The 18,242-nt window shown below is 31.2% G+C and overlaps 1 protein-coding gene across 15 annotated transcripts in view; it reads left to right on the top strand.

Annotated features, from left to right (window-relative positions):
- Positions 1–18,242, top strand: part of RIMS2 (regulating synaptic membrane exocytosis 2) — a 588,301-nt gene that overhangs the window by 287,351 nt on the left and 282,708 nt on the right. For 9 of the 15 annotated variants that reach the window (XM_041769584.1, XM_041769583.1, XM_041769590.1 and 6 more), the window contains 6 exons: positions 886–953; positions 2,757–2,876; positions 5,366–5,465; positions 6,280–6,403; positions 8,107–8,153; positions 12,151–12,263. In XM_041769584.1, the coding sequence (XP_041625518.1) occupies positions 886–953; positions 2,757–2,876; positions 5,366–5,465; positions 6,280–6,403; positions 8,107–8,153; positions 12,151–12,263 (572 nt within the window). Of the gene's footprint in view, positions 1–885; positions 954–1,102; positions 1,312–2,756; positions 2,877–5,365; positions 5,466–6,279; positions 6,404–8,106; positions 8,154–12,150; positions 12,264–18,242 lie in introns of all 15 variants that reach the window. The other 6 variants (XM_041769575.1, XM_041769574.1, XM_041769576.1 and 3 more) reach the window with 1 other exon arrangement.

The following is an 18,242-nucleotide window of genomic DNA, read 5'->3' as shown; positions in this document are numbered from 1 at the left end:
AGCACAATACATAGCAAATGGAAAGTATTTAGTAAATATTTTTAAATAGAAGATATGACTAGAGCTTAAAAAAGATATATGCACACATATAGAGTAAAAAGAGTTTTTTTAAATGTAAGGCAAATAAGGAGCACATAAATTTGGGAAATGGACATTCATCTTCAGTTGCCAGTTTACATACATTGTCTGACAAAATTATTTTAAAAGAAAATTTACTTTATGAGAATGTAATTTCTGCAAAAATATTGAAAAATGATTTCAAAGTAATTCTAGTAATTCATGATAATTAAGTAAAGTTTGTTTTTACTAGTAGAAATTGAGTGTCTCTGTTTTGTCATTTTCATACAAAATTAATCTTTTGTGTAATCAATTCTTTTATAAACCACCCTGATTTTGGGGGAGATTTTAGTATTATAAAGAATATCATACTACATTCTAGGAACACTATTTTATTACTTGGGTTTTTTTTGTTGTTGTTGTTTTAGTGGTTATTGGCAAACCACTGTTTAATTTTTAAAATGTTCCTTAATCTTTGGAGAACAAACTCATGTCTGTAGGCCAGCATGGAAAAAAATAGCATGAATAACAAACACAGTGGCTAGTATTTTTCTTTTTCGGAATATATAATTTTTTCATTTCTATTCCTGTTTATTATTAGCCTTTTCTCTTCTTGCAGAACTTTTGCTCTGTAGGATCCATTTATATTCTGCATTCTATAAATTTTACTTATTTGGATTCTTAGCTTTCTCTTGGTATATATAGTGAGTACTGCAGACAAAGTTCTTGAAACCAGACAGGATCACATAGTTTAAAATGTTTATAATGTCTTTGTCTGTCCTTTCTTTCGCTGTCTCCTTTACTGCACTCTTTGTCTGACTCTCACAGGAGACATGGATTACAACTGGTTGGACCATACGTCTTGGCATAGCAGTGAGGCATCCCCAATGTCTTTGGTGAGACATGTGGAGCCTTACTTTTTGATTTTCGTTTTTCATTTCACTTTTCCTTTTTTATTTACACCTTTGCATGTTTTCTTTTTGTACCTTTTTTTTTTATTTTTATTTTTATTTTTATTTTTTTTATTTTTATCCCACACCTGTAGGGGACAGTCAAAAGGGAAAAAGAAAAACTAGTGAGCAGGCAGTTTTGTCGGACTCTAACACCAGGTCTGAGAGACAAAAGAAAATGATGTACTTTGGTGGCCACTCTTTGGAAGAGGACTTGGAATGGTCTGAGCCTCAGATTAAGGACTCTGGGGTAGATACCTGTAGTAGCACAACCCTTAACGAGGAGCATAGCCATAGTGATAAGGTACTGAGATTGTGGAGCCTGCCTTTTAACCTGCTCATTTGGTCTTCGTTTGCTCTCTGTCACTCATTCAAACAGAACATAATAAAAGGATAGGGCATTTTAAGGGTCGATGTAGCATTTCTTAAGGTGCAGAAAAGAAAAACAAAACCCAAACCAACAAACAAACCAAAATACTTCTTGCTTGCTTTGCTGTTTTTGTTGTTTGACGGCATACAAAAAAACAAGTAAATGAAATAAAAAAAAAATTAGGAACAAAGGAATGCTTTGTCTATGGTCGCATGAGAGAACTTTGTGATGTTTTTATAAACCACAAATATAAAGAATTTTTGGATTGGCTTATTTGATCGTTTGCATATATTTTCCTTGGGATGAAAATTAAATTAATAGTTTCAATCCCAGGCAAAAGGGAGATAATTGGGTCTGTTTGCACAGAAAAAGTTGTTTTTCTTTTTTCCCTTTCACTGTCATTTTGCTCTTTTGTTTTATTGTCATAGCATTTTAATGTAGTATTAATTAGTACTAGAACCATTGCCATCTGCTTTGGTATTTATTATTTTTGCTTTTAGTATAGTGAGACTTTTGAAATCTTTTTACCATATAGATGTGATTGACTGGAACTTGTCTTTTGCCTGCCAAATTTTGCATGAAGATATGCATGTTACTTTTAGATGACTATCAAACTGTGATTACACAAATCATTTACTTTGTTACCTGACATATAATTCATAGTGGAAGGTGATATAAAGAAAGATATAAACTCCTAACATTTTCAAGCTTATTTAACAATGGATACCACTGAATTTTCTAATATACTTAATTTACCAAAAAGATCAAAGACCTGAAAGAATCAATGAGAAATGTAAACTAGCCTCACTTTTGAATTAGTTCTCTTTCTCTTATGCAGATTCAAAGAAAAGTTACTGGGGCTTGTGCATTTTTATAATTTTAATATAGAAACCTATTTCAAGGAAGCCCTCATTATAGGTTCAAATTTGATGTATTATTATAATTTTACTTTTTAACTTTCACTCTAATTAAGTCTTTCAAAGTCTCCAATAGTGTTTGAAAATTAAAATATTTTTAGATGAGTTTCACTGCATAAAGTTTCAATCTACCTTTTCTGTCAGGTGAATTTTTAATTAATCTTCAGCATGTAGATAGTTTGTGTATATTTTCAAGATTTCTCTGATTTCATAGAACAATATAACTGCAGTAATGTGTCAGGGCAAAGTAAGAATCTGTAGTAATTGGATTCTGAAAAATCTTGAGATTATAAAATTGAGGGTATCAGCATAATGTAGTAACCCCTTTTGATCAGTGTTTTGAGTGCAAACTGGTTTGTGTAATCATAACACTTTGGAAATCTGGAGTTTAAAGAAATTGTACAAGGGGTTATTTATCATAAAAGAACATTAATTTTTTTGTTTGTTGATGCAATATGTCAGCACCCTGTGACGTGGCAACCATCTAAAGATGGAGATCGTTTGATTGGTCGTATTTTGTTAAATAAACGTCTAAAAGATGGAAGTGTGCCTCGAGATTCAGGAGCAATGCTTGGCTTGAAGGTATGTGATGAAATATATGAGATTTTGGCTCTCTACTCCTTTACCAATTTATGAAAATAGTAAAAATTTAATAACTCTTTCCAACTTAAGCCGACTTCGTGTTTTTTCCCCTATTTTTAAGGATTCCCAAATATTTGCACTCATTCTCCAAAACTTTTTCATTTTCCAATTATTATTTATTCCACAATAATACTTGTACATATGATTTGGAAAATTTAACTTGAATTATATGCTTGAATCTTGAATACAGTGCTCAAACTCATTTATACAGTTGTCCTTTAAGTCTGTACCCATGTTTATATTCTATTAAAACAGTGGTTTTAATCAATTACTAAATATGCAAAGTTGGGAAATATAGCATATTTATGACATAGTTTTTAAAGGAAAACTACAAGTGCCCAAATGACATCACTTAGGTTAAGGACCCTTGTCAGTACAATAAAACTTAAAACCTAGCTTAATACAGTTTCAGGCCCCCAGCAATGTAACTTTTATCCAGTCAACATGGAATTTCTTGGTCAATACTAGGAAATTTATTGATAGACCACCTTTTAGGAAGGCAGTTTTGCCTTAACAATGCATTCTTTGCTAAAAATTCCTTTCTCTTATTTTTTTTAAATGCCTTCTCTCTGCCTTTGAAAACCTTTCTATTGTTGAGCTCCGCAAAGTTTTTCTCTGCTTATTGATAGGATGCTGCTCGATTCATGAATTGCTTAATACAGCCAATTAGATCTTTAAATTTACTTGGTTGGATTTTGGTTTTTAACAATTGGAATATAATTTTTGTGTAAGTGTAACAAAATGTGGGTGTGTGTGTATTTGTGTGCGTGTGTGTGTATGAGAAAAAGAATACTGTTTAAAGTCTGGAAACTCAAAAATACTTATGCTAAGAGATTAAATATAAATATTGATATTTGATATAAATCAATATTTATATTTGACTGCTGTTGTTGGGTTTTTTTTGTTGTTGTTCATACATATGGCGAGTTAAAAACTGAAATGGAAAAAGAGTAAATGGTTTTTAGAGTTAAGCAATTGCCACAGAAGTTGTCCTGTAGAATATAATGAGATATTAGAAAACTTCGGGTGGAAATGGAATTGGCCAACTAACATTTATTGGGTGGCTACCATGTTGTCATGTAGCTGGCACAGATCTGAGCATTTTACTACTATCATATTATTTAACACAATAGATGAGGAATAGGCTTAGGGAGCTACCATAGCTTGCCCACAGTCACAAAGATGATGACGAAAGTGAAATTTAAGTCCAGATCTGTCCAATACAGTGTTAGAACAGTGAAAAGTAGAGGTTAGGAAGTCTTGGCTTGAGTCCCAGCTACAGCCATTACTAGCAACATGACATTGGGTAACTAAACTTCTGTTAGTCTCAGATTCCTTATCTGTTAAAATGGATATAATACTTATTGAATTATTATAATAAGCTTAAGTAAAGCAATATACAAGCATTTAGCACAGTAGCTAGCACACTGTGAGATTTCAACTTGGCTTTTATTAAGCCAAGAAAGTTTTAAAATACTAACATAAGGATGTCAGCCTATAATATATATACATTTAATTTTCAGAATCAAACAATTAGTTAATATGAACTGACCTGCAACTGAGTGTGTTTCACTGCAACTTGGCAATAAATACACAGAAAAAGTCAGTGATTTTTTTAAAAATTCAGATCTCATTCACTCAATTTAGAGAAAAAAATGAGTTAATGAAATTAATTATTATTTGCTTATCGTGCTATAAGATTTGTATATTGGTTGAATGGTAGTTAATCACAAGCATTAGTTTTTTAAGAAGCCAGACTTATGGGTACACATGACTCCACAGCATTATTGCTGACATTTGGTTTTCCTTTTTCTAAAAGATATATATTAATAGAAACATAATGGAAAAATTGGGATGCAAATGGTCTGAAGTCTACATGAATTCTAATGAGATTTAAAACATTTTGTAATTTTCTAAGGAAAGATCCATCATTATCATATTAATTATGAATGTGCCTAAAAGATGACTAAATAATGAAATTTTGGTGGGTTATAACTATAGTCAAAGTAACAAATATTTATGTGATTATGATATGAAATCTACTACTAGAAATGTTAATATAATTGTAATATTATTAATATACTATAATAGCATGTTTTTAGAAATGATAAAAATAATTCTCTAAGAAAAAGTACAAATTATTAAATTCTTTCTAAGGTATGTTATACATATGTATTTGTGTATTATATATATATATATATATATATATAACAAATAATGGACTAAATTGTGAAAATTTTGGAATATGTAAAAAGAGTCCATTCATGGGACATGCACTCCTGTTTCTAATAACACCATATTATTTAAAAATTATTTTTAGAATATTATAGTTTTAAAAGCTACAAATTGTCTAGTTATTTTTTACTTGAATCTTCAACTATGTTCCTTTGAACAATATGCCTGTTTTAACACATTTCTCTTTTAAACAGGTTGTAGGAGGAAAGATGACTGAATCAGGTCGGCTTTGTGCATTTATTACCAAAGTTAAAAAAGGAAGTTTAGCTGATACTGTAGGGCATCTTAGACCAGGTAAGTTTCTATCTTTGCTTATTTAAACTGTTAAACTCAAGTAGTTGGAAAAAAATTATCCTCACTTAGAAGTGACTTGACCAAAAACAAGGCTCATTTTTAACTTAAATATAAATTTTTATTCATTAATACAAAGTGTAACTATTTTTTTAATCAATTTAGATAAAAAGATTTTTATATTTACTGTTTTGTTTTTTATTTTTATTTTATTTTATTTTATTTTATTTATTTATTTATTTTTGCTGATAAATATCCTTAATGTGTATCTAAGTGTCTGCCTTCTGCTCAGGTCATGGTCCCAGAGTCCTGGGATCAAGCCTGGCATTGATCTCCCTGCTCAGCAGGGAGTCTGCTTCTCCCTCTCCCTGTGTTCACACCCCCCACCACCCCACTCATGCTCTCTCTCACATGTGCTCTTTCTCTCTCAAATAAATAAAGAAAATCTTAAAAAAAAAAAAAAAGAAACTATAGATGAAGTGCTCAGTTGCATATATATTGAGAAACCCAGAATATAGTCATAAAATTTTCGGAGTTTTACAGAGTTAACAGAGTTTAGTAATTTCTAGAATTATATTCCTTTTAAGAAACCACAGAGATAACTTTTATGTAATTTTATTCCTCAGACCTTTGTCCTTTTGGCTAAAGATACTAATCATCAAATTTTATGCCAATTGAGCTGTTCTCACTACATCTTATTCCATTATGGTGACTTTATTCTATGGAATTCATTGCAGTTTAAGATTGCTTTTGTTTCATATGCATTTTATGGGATTAGTTTTTCTTCTAAAATTATCATTACTGGAATACACTATAGGTGATGAAGTATTAGAATGGAATGGAAGGTTATTGCAAGGAGCCACATTTGAAGAAGTATATAACATCATTCTGGAATCCAAACCTGAACCACAGGTGGAGCTTGTTGTTTCAAGACCTATCGGGTAAGTTGGTGTGTATACTTTTACACATACCTTATAAAGTTGACTACTCTTACACAATTTTGTAGTGTGCAATCTAAAAATATCTGATTGCTCTATAAAAATTATTGTTTTGAGGACAATGCTTCTTTTCTTCTTTCTTGCTAAAACAGATCACCAAAAATCATGACATCTCTTTATCTGATCATGCTAGAATACGCAGTTAATTTAAGAAGGAAGAAGAAATACTTAGGTGTTTATTATTTTTATTGTCTCAGTAGCTTAATAGGTGGCTAAAGGCATAGTAAGAGAAAGAGACTATAGTAACAATTACTTTCAAAGAAAGTTCGTGAACTATGGCCCTCTATATTGTGAAAATGAGAGTCCATGAATTTTACATATTTTTTCAAAATGGAGATCTCAACATAGGAAAGAGAGGTCTTAAGGACATACTATTCCTAAATAGAGGGAACAGTTTAAGGAACAACATGACATGTTTAAGGAAACAGACAAAAAATAAGCAAATACCAAAGTCCTCCTTTGCTTTTGTAATTTTTCACCTATAGATTAAATTAGCAATTTCCAAAAGTTGGCAATATATATAATCCTTTGTGTCTATATCATGGGAATTTCTCATTAAATATCACAGCAGTGTTTCCCTTGTAGAATCTTGTATTCTAAGCCAATGTAAAAGATAATACGTATAACTAAGTAAAAGCAATATAAAAAAATAAAAACAATGACAACAAATTATTAAATGCAAGTTTGGGGTAAGAATATTTGAGGATGGAAGCTATAGAAATTCTTTTTTTGTTGTAGAATACTACAGCCCGGGTTTCATTCATTTAGGAAACGACTGAACTGTATTTTTTTGATCTCTTTGTATGTTGGAGAAAATGACTTATATTGGTAACTTAGTTTTATTGAAATGTTCCTTTTGAAGTAATGAATCCGGCACATGAAATTATGCCTCTTTTTCATTTTGACTCTTCATAGCTTTGTAATATGTTAAAACTGCAGTGTATCAGCTTAATCCATTAATCAGACATATGCTTGGTATTAAAGGATCCTCTAATCATATTTTTGTTTAAAAAGTTTCTTTTTTTTTTTGCATTTAAAAAATTTCAAACACAATCTGAATCTTTAAATTTTTCTTGTGGTGATATTTTATTTACACTTCAATGTTATTTATTAAAGAATAGAATGGCATTCAAATGTATCATAAAACTTAAATTCAAGAATTTATTAGAATGGGGATCCCTGGGTGACTCAGTGGTTTAGTGCCTGCCTTCAGCCCAGGGCATGATCCTGGAGTCCCATGATCAAGTCCCGCGTCGGGCTTCCTGCATGGAGCCTGCTTCTCTCTCTGCCTGTGTCTCTCATGAATAAATAAATAAAATCTTAAAAAAAAAAGAACCCTCCCCCCCCAAAAAAAGAATTTATTAGAATGGATAATCATGTAGTAAAACATATAGAAGATAAAATATGTTTATAAAATTGCTATAAATGCATATGATTATTTATTGCTTTCTAAGTAGTTGAGGTTAGTTCAGAATACTTTTATTAGCAATAAAGTACTACAGCTTATTTTTTCGTATGTAATGCTACAGTCATACACAATTTTGTTCATTTTACACTGTCCTATTAGATATAGGTTGATGATAATGAAAATAGCAGTTGCATTAATTGTTGAAACAATTTTTCGTTTTCTTGTTCTATCATTTCAGAGATATCCCTAGAATACCTGATAGCACACATGCACAACTGGAGTCCAGTAAGTTTCATTCATTCTAGAGGAAAGTATTAATAATGTCATTTACCAGGAGTCAAATGAAGTATTTTATCTATTAATACAATGTAAGAAATATAATAATCTCAAATATATAGTCATTATACAAATGAAAAATTTAGCATTATTTCATATTATTGTGGGATAAAGTACAAAATTCTACAGTATTTTAAGATAGTTGTTTTTCATCACACCATCTCAACTACTACAGATTTTTAGATAGCTTTATTAAGGTATACTACAATAAACTGTACCTGTGGGCACAATGAGGTAAGTTCTGACAGACAGTTGAAACCATCATCACAATAAAAATAATGAACATACCCATCACCCCCTCGTTCTTTAATTTCTTCTAATTGTAAATTTTACTACTTTGTAAACTAACCCTCAGTAAGTGGGGAGGAATGCTTGGAACAATGTAGTGAATAATAATCTAATTTATATTTTTAAAAAATAGGGTAGTCGTTCTGGCTTAGCATCAGAGTAATAATGGAACAGTAAACAAATTTAAGTAGTGTTAAATACGGAAATGCTTTTTATTACTCGTGTATGAGTGCTACTTCAGATGTTAAACAAATGGATTTTTTTCCAGTGAACTAATTTCTTGATTGATTGAGAATAAAGGATATTGTAGAAGAGAGGAGGATGGTTGCTATTTGAAATATATTGATCAAGATAGACCATATTGAGAAGGAATGATCAGAGCAAAGATTTGAAAGTGTGGCTATCTGGGGAAAAGCTTTCCAGGTACAGGGACCAAGTGGTGCAACGGTTCTCAGGGAGGAAAGCCTACAATGCGCTTTGTTGAGAGACTCCAAAGTTAGGAGGCCAGTGTTGCTGCACCAGAGTGAGCAGCAGGAAGGATGAAGGATAGCAGAAAAATGGCAGCCAAATTGCGTGGACTTTGTAAACCCCTGTAAAGACTACTTTGTCTTGGGCTTTTACTGTGAGGGGAATCGGTAGTTACATAGGATGGTTCTGAGGAGAGATACATGTTTTAAAATCTGCCTACTGTGTTGAAAATAGTTTAAATGGAGTCAAGGGTGAAAGCAGAGAGAGTAGTGTGTTTATATTTATAAAAATATAAATATTTTTATATTTAGTATTTTATTTGGTGACAGAGGCCATTGGTGGTAGCAATGGAGGTAATGAGAAGTGATTGGATCCTGCAATAATTAAGAATATACTATGAAAATAGATTTTTTTTTTACTTTTATATCACAATTATAAGTGTCTCTAAAATATTTACCAGAGAGGTGAAATACTTTTGGAATGACATAGCACTATATTTAAAATATGATCGAGTGACTTATTTGATTTTAGTACCTTTGGCTAGGTACTAAATCATTTTATCCAAATTATACCATGATCACAAAAAACTGTAATGATAAATAAATTCAGTTGACCCTTGAATAGCATGGGTTTGAAATGCATGGGTCTACATTTTTTCAATAAATACAGTGCATTACTGTAAATGTATTTTCTCTTCCTTATGATTTTTAAATAACATTTTCTTTTCTCTAGCTCACTTTTTTGTAAGAATACAGTATATAATATATATAATGTAGAAATATGTGTTAATCAGCTGTTTACTGGTAAGTCTTCTGGTCAATAATAGGCCATTGGTAGTTCAGATTTGGGTGAATCATAAGTTATTGTAATTGTGCTGGAGTTAACGCCCCTAACTCTCAGGATCAACTGTACTAATATAATGATATTATTTATATATACTGATATCATCATCAATATCATTATTGCTCCCATTTTGCTGAGTGCCTGGGGATTGTGGTTGATGTTCTGTCTACAACATCACATTTATGTCTCATAGAAGTTCTATGGAGTATGTATAATTTTTATTCATTTATGTAACATCACTCAGATCTGGTTATGAGCAGGGTGGAACCCTTTATCTAATTATAGCTATTTAAAAATCTCTTAGTCTACAATTTTAAAACTGTTTTTGGGGAGATAGGGGTCCTTTCTTAAATAAAGTAGAATCAATCTTTCCTTCTTTAAATATGGAAGAATAAGGCAGCCGGGTGGCTCAGTGGTTTAGTGCCGCCTTCAGCCCAGGGTGTGATCCTGGAGACCCAGGATCGAGTCCCACATCGGGATCCCTACATGGAGTCTGCTTCTCGCTTTGCCTGTGTCTCTGCCTCTCTCTCTCTCTCTGTGTCTCTATGAATAAATAAATAAAATCTTTAAAAAAATATATGGAGGAATAGATTCCTCTAAGGCCCAGTCATTAACCTTTGTCCTTAGTTCCTCAATAAATTCTTGCCTTCATGATGGTTTTAATTGCCACATGACACCTAACTTTATATTACTGAGATGATCTATCATTGTTCCTTTATACTTGGATGTTTAAATAATATGTTCTGTAAAGTGTCTTCTTATAAATTGAAGCTTAACATGTAGAAAACTGAGCTTATTTCTTATTATAAAGCCATTATTCTTTCCACTTCTAAATATTTCTACTTCTAAGATATAAGGTATCACTGTTACTTCTGATTTCAGGTCTTAAAGTTTTTCCCCTCATTTTATACTACACTCTTCCTAGAGGTGTATTTTATCCACTTAGGCCTCCATTCAGCAGACGCTTTAACACTTTGATTTTTAACACTAATACCTACTTAACATTTGGCCCTATCTGTATATCCTATGTTACTTGCTTTACATCTTCCCTTGGGTTTATCAGAGGGACCACAGGGTCACTATGTTTCAAATTAACTTCTCCACCCATTGCCTTAGACATAAAACTATCTCTGTACTCCACATCCCAAGGAATATCAGCAGTGCTCTGTGCAGAGAACAAGACAGGTAAATAGAGAACCTTCTTGATCTCGTGTGTGGCTCCAAGGCTTGAAATCTTATGTTTTCCCTCTTCCCTTTCTCTCTCATATCTAATTAGTTTCTGAGTCCTTGTTTGTTTATTTTGTAACATCACTGGAATTCTTTCTTTCCATTGCATTTTTACATTTCCTATTATTGTTTTATTGGCTTCTGTTTTTTTTTTTTAAATTTTTATTTATTTATGATAGTCACACAGAGAGAGAGAAAGGCAGAGACACAGGCAGAGAGAGAAGCAGGCTCCATGCACCGGAAGCCCGACGTGGGATTCGATCCCGGGTCTCCAGGATCGCGCCCCGGGCCAAAGGCAGGCGCCAAACCGCTGCACCACCCAGGGATCCCATGTTTTAAGTGTTTTCTGTCTCTTTCAAGTCAATCCATACTTTAAATAAACAGTAAAGTCATCTTCTTCAAATATAGTTACTGCCTTTTCAGGTTCAAAAGAGCTAGCATTGATAGTGCCAAAATGTGTAGCTCAGAATTCTAGGCACTTAATTTCTCCTGCTATACCATTAGCTCTATTTTTACTCACTTTCTGAATTGTAGGCATAAATTCATACATATACTTCTGGATACTGAGGCTCTGCTTTTTCTGCTCTTCTGTCCCTTTTTCATAGACTCTCACTTCCTTCCTGCCCATCTAAATTATTATATTTTCCAGCTGTTATAGTATGTGGTTTAATATGTGGTTTAAAAGTATTGCCTCCTGGAAAAATTTCATGAGTAGCAATCTAGTACTTGTATTTTTAGAATTACAAGTTTAGACCATCTTCAAGTTGCTTTATTGTGTTAGGTTTTGTCTTTTTCTAAGTTACTAGTTTCAGAAATATTGTAAGATATGAATTTAGTATTCACATAACAGACAAAGTAAGTCCTGACATAGAGGTCTGTCTCTATGTTAGAGAAACAGAGAAAATGTTTCATTCTTGGTCTTAAGAGAGTCCCTTAGCTATATTTACATTTCAAAAAAATTGCTGTAAGTATATTTGGAACAATGTGGCTAAAAGAAAATGGTCTATATAATGACATTTTGTGGACATTTAAAATAAAAATTTAAAAGACACATGGTAAAACTATTAAATACTAATGAAGAGTCATCATTATTGTTCTTTATGTATAATTACCATTTCAGGTTCTAGCTCTTTTGAATCTCAAAAAATGGATCGCCCTTCTATTTCCGTTACCTCTCCCATGAGTCCTGGAATGTTGAGGGATGTTCCACAGTACTTATCTGGACAACTTTCAGTATGTAATCACTACATTAATTTCTCTTTGAAATACCAAGTAGTGTTATTACTATATGACAGTAGCTTTTTGTAAACCAACTCCTTCTTATAACATAATTGTGCTTTTAATCATCAGCTTTCTCATTCTTTGTATTTTTGATTAATTGAAATTTAATTTTATTGTTTTGCATAGAGTTTCTTTGAGTATTTTAGAATATCTGAAATTTAATGAGAGAATTTGTGGAGATATCTAAAACTTTCTTTACCTTAGTAATTTTATTCTAAAATTCAAGGTCATGATTTTTGCTCAGTATCTTAAAATGACTATAATTTGTCCTAGACTTTTGAGAGAAATAAAATTGTGGTACTGTACAAAGATGGTATATTTAAGATGAACTAAATTTTATAACAATCCATGCTTTTCAAGTTTAAGGAGATTTGGGGTGAATTTCCTAGTAAATCATTGGAGTATGAATATTGCTGTAAGTGTAATGATACTTGAGGAACTGTCAAAAGACAAAACTAAGATAAATGGGGGGAAATGTAGATAACTGAGGATACTGGGTGATTTTAGAGTAAGTGATCTGTAATCTGGAGATTTTATAATAAAAATTAAAAACTCAATTAGGCATTTACTGTCCATATTAGAAGAGCTTTGCAAATTTGAGCCCTCGCTTTTTTTTTTTATAAATTTCTTCAGTTGTCATTCTCTTTTTAAACTATTTGAAGTACCAAAATATCTGAATTCATCCAGTTGTATTTTAGAAACATAATGTTGATGAGTTGCTAAACTTGCAATTTTATAAGTATTAAGAACTATTTAGATTCTCAAAATCCAGACATTGAATTTTGGATAAAAAATATAATTAAATTAAAATATAATTAAAAACTAGCTATTCTTGAGCTGATGTTTTAAGAGCAATAGGAAAAGCTTTTTTGTTTAGTCAGCTATGAAATTTCTCCTTTTATTTTTTTGTGGGTAGGGAAGATGTTTGATTTTCACTGAAGAATTTTTATTAATTAAAAGCTATAAGAAGAATAAGCAGAATTAACATTAAAATTATTGAAATAGTTATTAGACATGTCTATTCTGGGACTATTTGATCACAAAAGTGACAACAAAAAAGTCATGCAAGAAAGAAGTTGAAATACTATTAGTTTGTAAATGTCTTTCTAAAATGAATTTCTTTATTATTTTCTTTTCCTTTCTTTCATAAACAGAGTCAACTTTTTCATTTGAAGGCAGTGGACTTTTTTTTCATTTTTTACAACGAGTAGTAGCATCTTTCTACCTATTCCTTTACACTATTTTAGGAAGTGCTAATGTTAACCTTTTTTTTTTATTAAATTATTATGGCTCCATTTAAATAGTCCTTTTTTATATAATGCTTAGGATGGTTGGATGATGCCAGTACATAAATTGTGTGTGTGTGTGTGTGTGTGTGTGTGTGTGTGTGTGTGTATAGTTGGCTTCAGTTGGTGAAGGAGGGAATAGAAGTTAGATTTCCATAGTATGTACCACTTTATTACCATCTTTGAAATCCCAAGGCCCTATAGAAATTGGACTACAGAGTGGTGGAGGGGATTGAGGAGCATAGTGCAGACACTTAGATAAATTTCAAATTCAGCTATTTTTTTAAATCATAGTTCAAAATGAATATCCTGGAAAAGTAAGACAAATATTTTGGGGAAATATGAACTTAAAAGTTTTACTTCTGAGTGTATAATTAATGATTTAAAGTCCTAGTATTTACATTTATAATGACATTAGTTTAAAATCCATATAATTATAATTTTAAGTGTGTACATTTTATCATTTTCTTGCAACTTGGAAAGGGTATGTTCCAGTAAGATAACATTAATAAATAAAAGACATATTTGTTGTGGTAAATCTAGAGAGTACAGATAAGTAACTTAAAAATAAAAATCACCTATGATCCTGCCACTAAAATGTAACCATCCACATATATGTAAATTTTTAAACAAAAGTGATAAATCTCGGTATATTATTTTGAGACCTGCTTTTTCACTTAGTAATATGTTGTACACTTTTTTCTTTAAAATATTTTCTTTAAATAAATAAATTTTCTTTAAAAATTTCTCTTAAAATGATTTAAATAACTAATATGCCATTTTACTTTAATTCTCTTATGGGACATCTTGTTTTTTTCTTAATTTATATTACTAAAAACAATGTACCCATGGAAATCCTTGAATATAACTCTTATGTATTCTTTTAGGTCAGAGAAAATTCTTTTGTCAGGATGACTTTTCAGAAGTAAAATTACAATATGAAAGGAAAGAGAAAAAATTTAAGATTCTTAAAAGCTATTTGCAACATTTTCCTCAAAAATGTTTTCATGAACTTAATCTACAATCATCTAGTCAAGAAATATATGTTAAGTTCTAACCCCAGGTCAGCCATAAATACTAGTTGCCAAGAATACAACAGTGAACAAGATAGACATGGATTTTATCCTCATAAAATGTAATTTTATTTTCATTCTTTGCATGCAGGAAAGCATAAGCAAGATTTCCTCTGGATATATTATTTCCCTTTATATTTAACCCTATTCCTGCCAACTGGAGACAATTTTGGTTTGCTTGTAATGATGTAGAGTTTAGGAAATACATCTGCATTTATCACCTTTTGGAAAAATTCCTAGAAAGTCACAAGGCAACATTATAATTCCTATCTCCTTCTACTTATTTTACCTTTGGGCATTTTTATTTTGGTCATATTTTACCTGGGCTCATAACTCATAAGTTTATGATGTTGCTAATTCCAGAGAACAAAGATAATGTATATGGTATGTGAGCTGACCTAATATATTATATCAGTTCATGGACTGACACTTTCTCAAATAGAAATATACATATAATTTAAGTTGTTGTCTAACCTTTCATTTGAAGGCTATTGATGATTTTTTTTTAAAAATTATGTAGTTTATTTCCTCTCTGTGCTTGAATTCTGCTACTGCTTGTTATTGTCTTAGGGCATAACTATGAAAGTGCCATTAATGTACTTGGTGAGACTTGGTGAGAATATCAGTATGAGCTCAGTTTTATGACACCTAACTGTATGTGAGCTGTCTCAGTGTCAACATTCCCTTATTTTGATTCTTTTTAAAACGTATTCTTCCACAATTTAGCAGTTTCCTTCTTTATTTTTTTTTTCAGTTTTTTTTTTTCAATTTCCTTCTTTAGAGGATTACTTTTGTAGTTCTTTCAATATTTTTAAATTAATCTGGAGTCTTTGGCTAATTTTTGTTAGAGTGTTAAATAAAATACAGCCTTCAAGTCTTTTTTAAAAGTGAGAAATGGTTCCAAATTCTTTTTATAGAAATACATTGATTCTTATTAACAGTCATTTTTTATTTTACTTCTGGATCTGTGGTTTATTTATGACTATATTGTTTCCCTAAGTTAATTGGTTTTAATATTTTTCTGGCTCCATTTTTAGTGATGAGTTTATAAATATTGTAGGTATCCATTTTGTTTGCCCATTTAAGTGGAATAAGTAACTGAAGAATAGGTATGTATCCTTTGTATTGCCTTAGAAGTTCTATAGCCTTTTAAAACCTTTCTGTAAATGAAAGTTTTTTTTCTTTGAGCTTTTATCTATTGCACCTCATTGTCACAACCTTGTTATTCCAGAACACTGCATAAAAGGAATGCCCTAAAGACAGTAGGGCAGAGTAACATTAAAAATGCAAAACAAATTGTGTACAAATTCAGTTCTTCTTCTTCAGTTCTCATACAAATTTGTATGAGGCTGTATTGTTTCAGGTTTTATCAGATATTTCCTGTTTAAAATACATGAATTAATAGTAGTTACAAATTGCAGTGCAATACATAATCACCATTTTGGTGTGAAGTATCAGACAGATCCATATAGGCAGAAAACAGCTTAGTACTTGCCAAGAGTTGGGGGAATAGGGGGATGGGGACTAATTACTTCAGAAGTACAGTGTATTCTGGGGTGATAAAAAGTTTTGAAACTAGAGGGAGAAGTAGTTGCACTGCATTGTCAATGTACCAAATGCCACTGAATTGTACCCCTTAAAATGATTACTTTTATGATATTTGAATTTCATCTCAATTTAAAAACTAGCGAAACAAAAATATATATTTTTATAGCCAAGTTTAATGTATAAACTTGTAGGTGAAGATTAGGTTTGAACTGCCATAGATTGTAGACAACTGGTTTCAGAAATCTGTGAGTTGCTTATTTGAGATCATTTTAGAAGTTGGAAAATGTTTGCCTAATTTAGTTCAAAATGCTGTTTATTTCAAATTAATTTTTTTTAGCTTTTGAAGTAATATTTGCTTGCAAAAAATCTTCCATTACCTTGCTATTTTGGGTCTATAATAGGCAGAACAGGTAAGAGAGCAAGGAAAACAAAATCTGTTTCCAAACAGAGTATTTTTTTAGTCCCTTGTTCAGCTTGCCTCGTGAATCTCTATGCATTTCATACATTCCTGGTCCATTTGCTGGAGAAGTATCTACCTAGGATGATGCAGATATCAGGAACATACTCCATATCTAAAGATTTCTTTCTTCCTTCGGGAATGTCTCCACATGAAAAGGAAGATTGCTTAGATTTGAGACTGCCTTGGTTTTTGGAGAGAGAGAAAGATGACTCATATGATTGATATCTGCTTTTAAGGTCTGCTTTCCTTTTGGTTTTACATTTATATCTTAAACAGTCTCTATCTGATGATAGTTGAATTAGGCAACAGTCCTCCTACTACCTATTGTTTCCTTATAACAATGGAAAGGTCTGAAGCCTTTGTTTATAACTCCTTGAATTAGGCAAGAGAGACATCCAAGAGAAGTGTGAGGAATGAGATGGAATCCTGGTGAAAGAAGCAGAATCAATTGCCTTGAAATCTATTCCCAAACCCAGATATATACATCTGATTTTATTCCTGATTTAATCATTGACATGCATTAATATAGGCACAAAATTCTGATTATTGTGGTGTCTTTTAGAATCTGTTTCAAAATGAAAACAGAATAAGCCAGAAGAGAAAGAAAATTTGATTTTATTCTAAGAATTTGAAATAGAATGACTTAATCAGAACTGGGCTTTCTTTCCTTCTCTTCTCCTCTTTTCTCTTCTTTTTGAGTTTTAGAATCAGGCTTTATTTTCTACCATTACACTATCTGAGTTTTTGTTTGATTATGGGCAAATGTATCCAGCCTTTTTTCTATGTCTGTTTCCTCATCTCAAATTTGACAATAGCAACCACCTTCTAGTGTTGTTGGAGGCAATAAACTTGCAATAAACTCAATAAAGGATTGGAAAATATCAAGAACTATATATATAAATAAAAAGAAATGAGGTATTATTATTAATAAATGTGATTAGCAATAAACAATATACTCTTGAGTGATACCTAATATGTGTTTAAAAATGGTATTTAAATACTAGAACCTGGTATAAATTCTTAAGATGTGAATCAACTAATTAGTCCAATGTCTTCCACACATTTTATCTTACTGTTTATTCTTTTAAGAAATGCTAAAGCCAACTTGGCTAATGTTTTTTAAACTTTTGCTAGACATATTTTGCAGAAGTCACACAATTACTTCTACAAATGACTTTTCACTATAATTCTATGATACGTTTTCATGTAACGTCTTCTTGGATTATGATTTTTTTCTATGGTAGTGTGTTTATGAGTGAAATCTGAAATTTCTTGATTCTTGGATTATGTTTACCCTCATTCTTTCAGAAAGTGTTATTTTACATTCAGTCCTAATATGTTGATTACAGTTAAAAATCAGATTTAAAAATTCTAAGATTTTTTATAGTTTTTATATTATTTTAACATTTTGGCAAAATTAACTTATTCATTACATTGAAGTACTTAATTTAGATAAATATTGTTATGGAAAAAGTATATTTAAGGAATAGTTTTATGTGTTTATTTTACTTTGGTCTTTTAGTTCCAGCGTGTTGTCCTTTTTGGTTTTGTTTTATTGCTTTTT

The sequence above is a fragment of the Vulpes lagopus genome, chromosome 9, assembly GCF_018345385.1.
Source record: "Vulpes lagopus strain Blue_001 chromosome 9, ASM1834538v1, whole genome shotgun sequence".
NCBI lineage: Eukaryota > Metazoa > Chordata > Mammalia > Carnivora > Canidae > Vulpes > Vulpes lagopus.
Note: the sequence above shows the minus strand (reverse complement) of the source record. Positions and strands in the feature narration are given on the sequence as shown.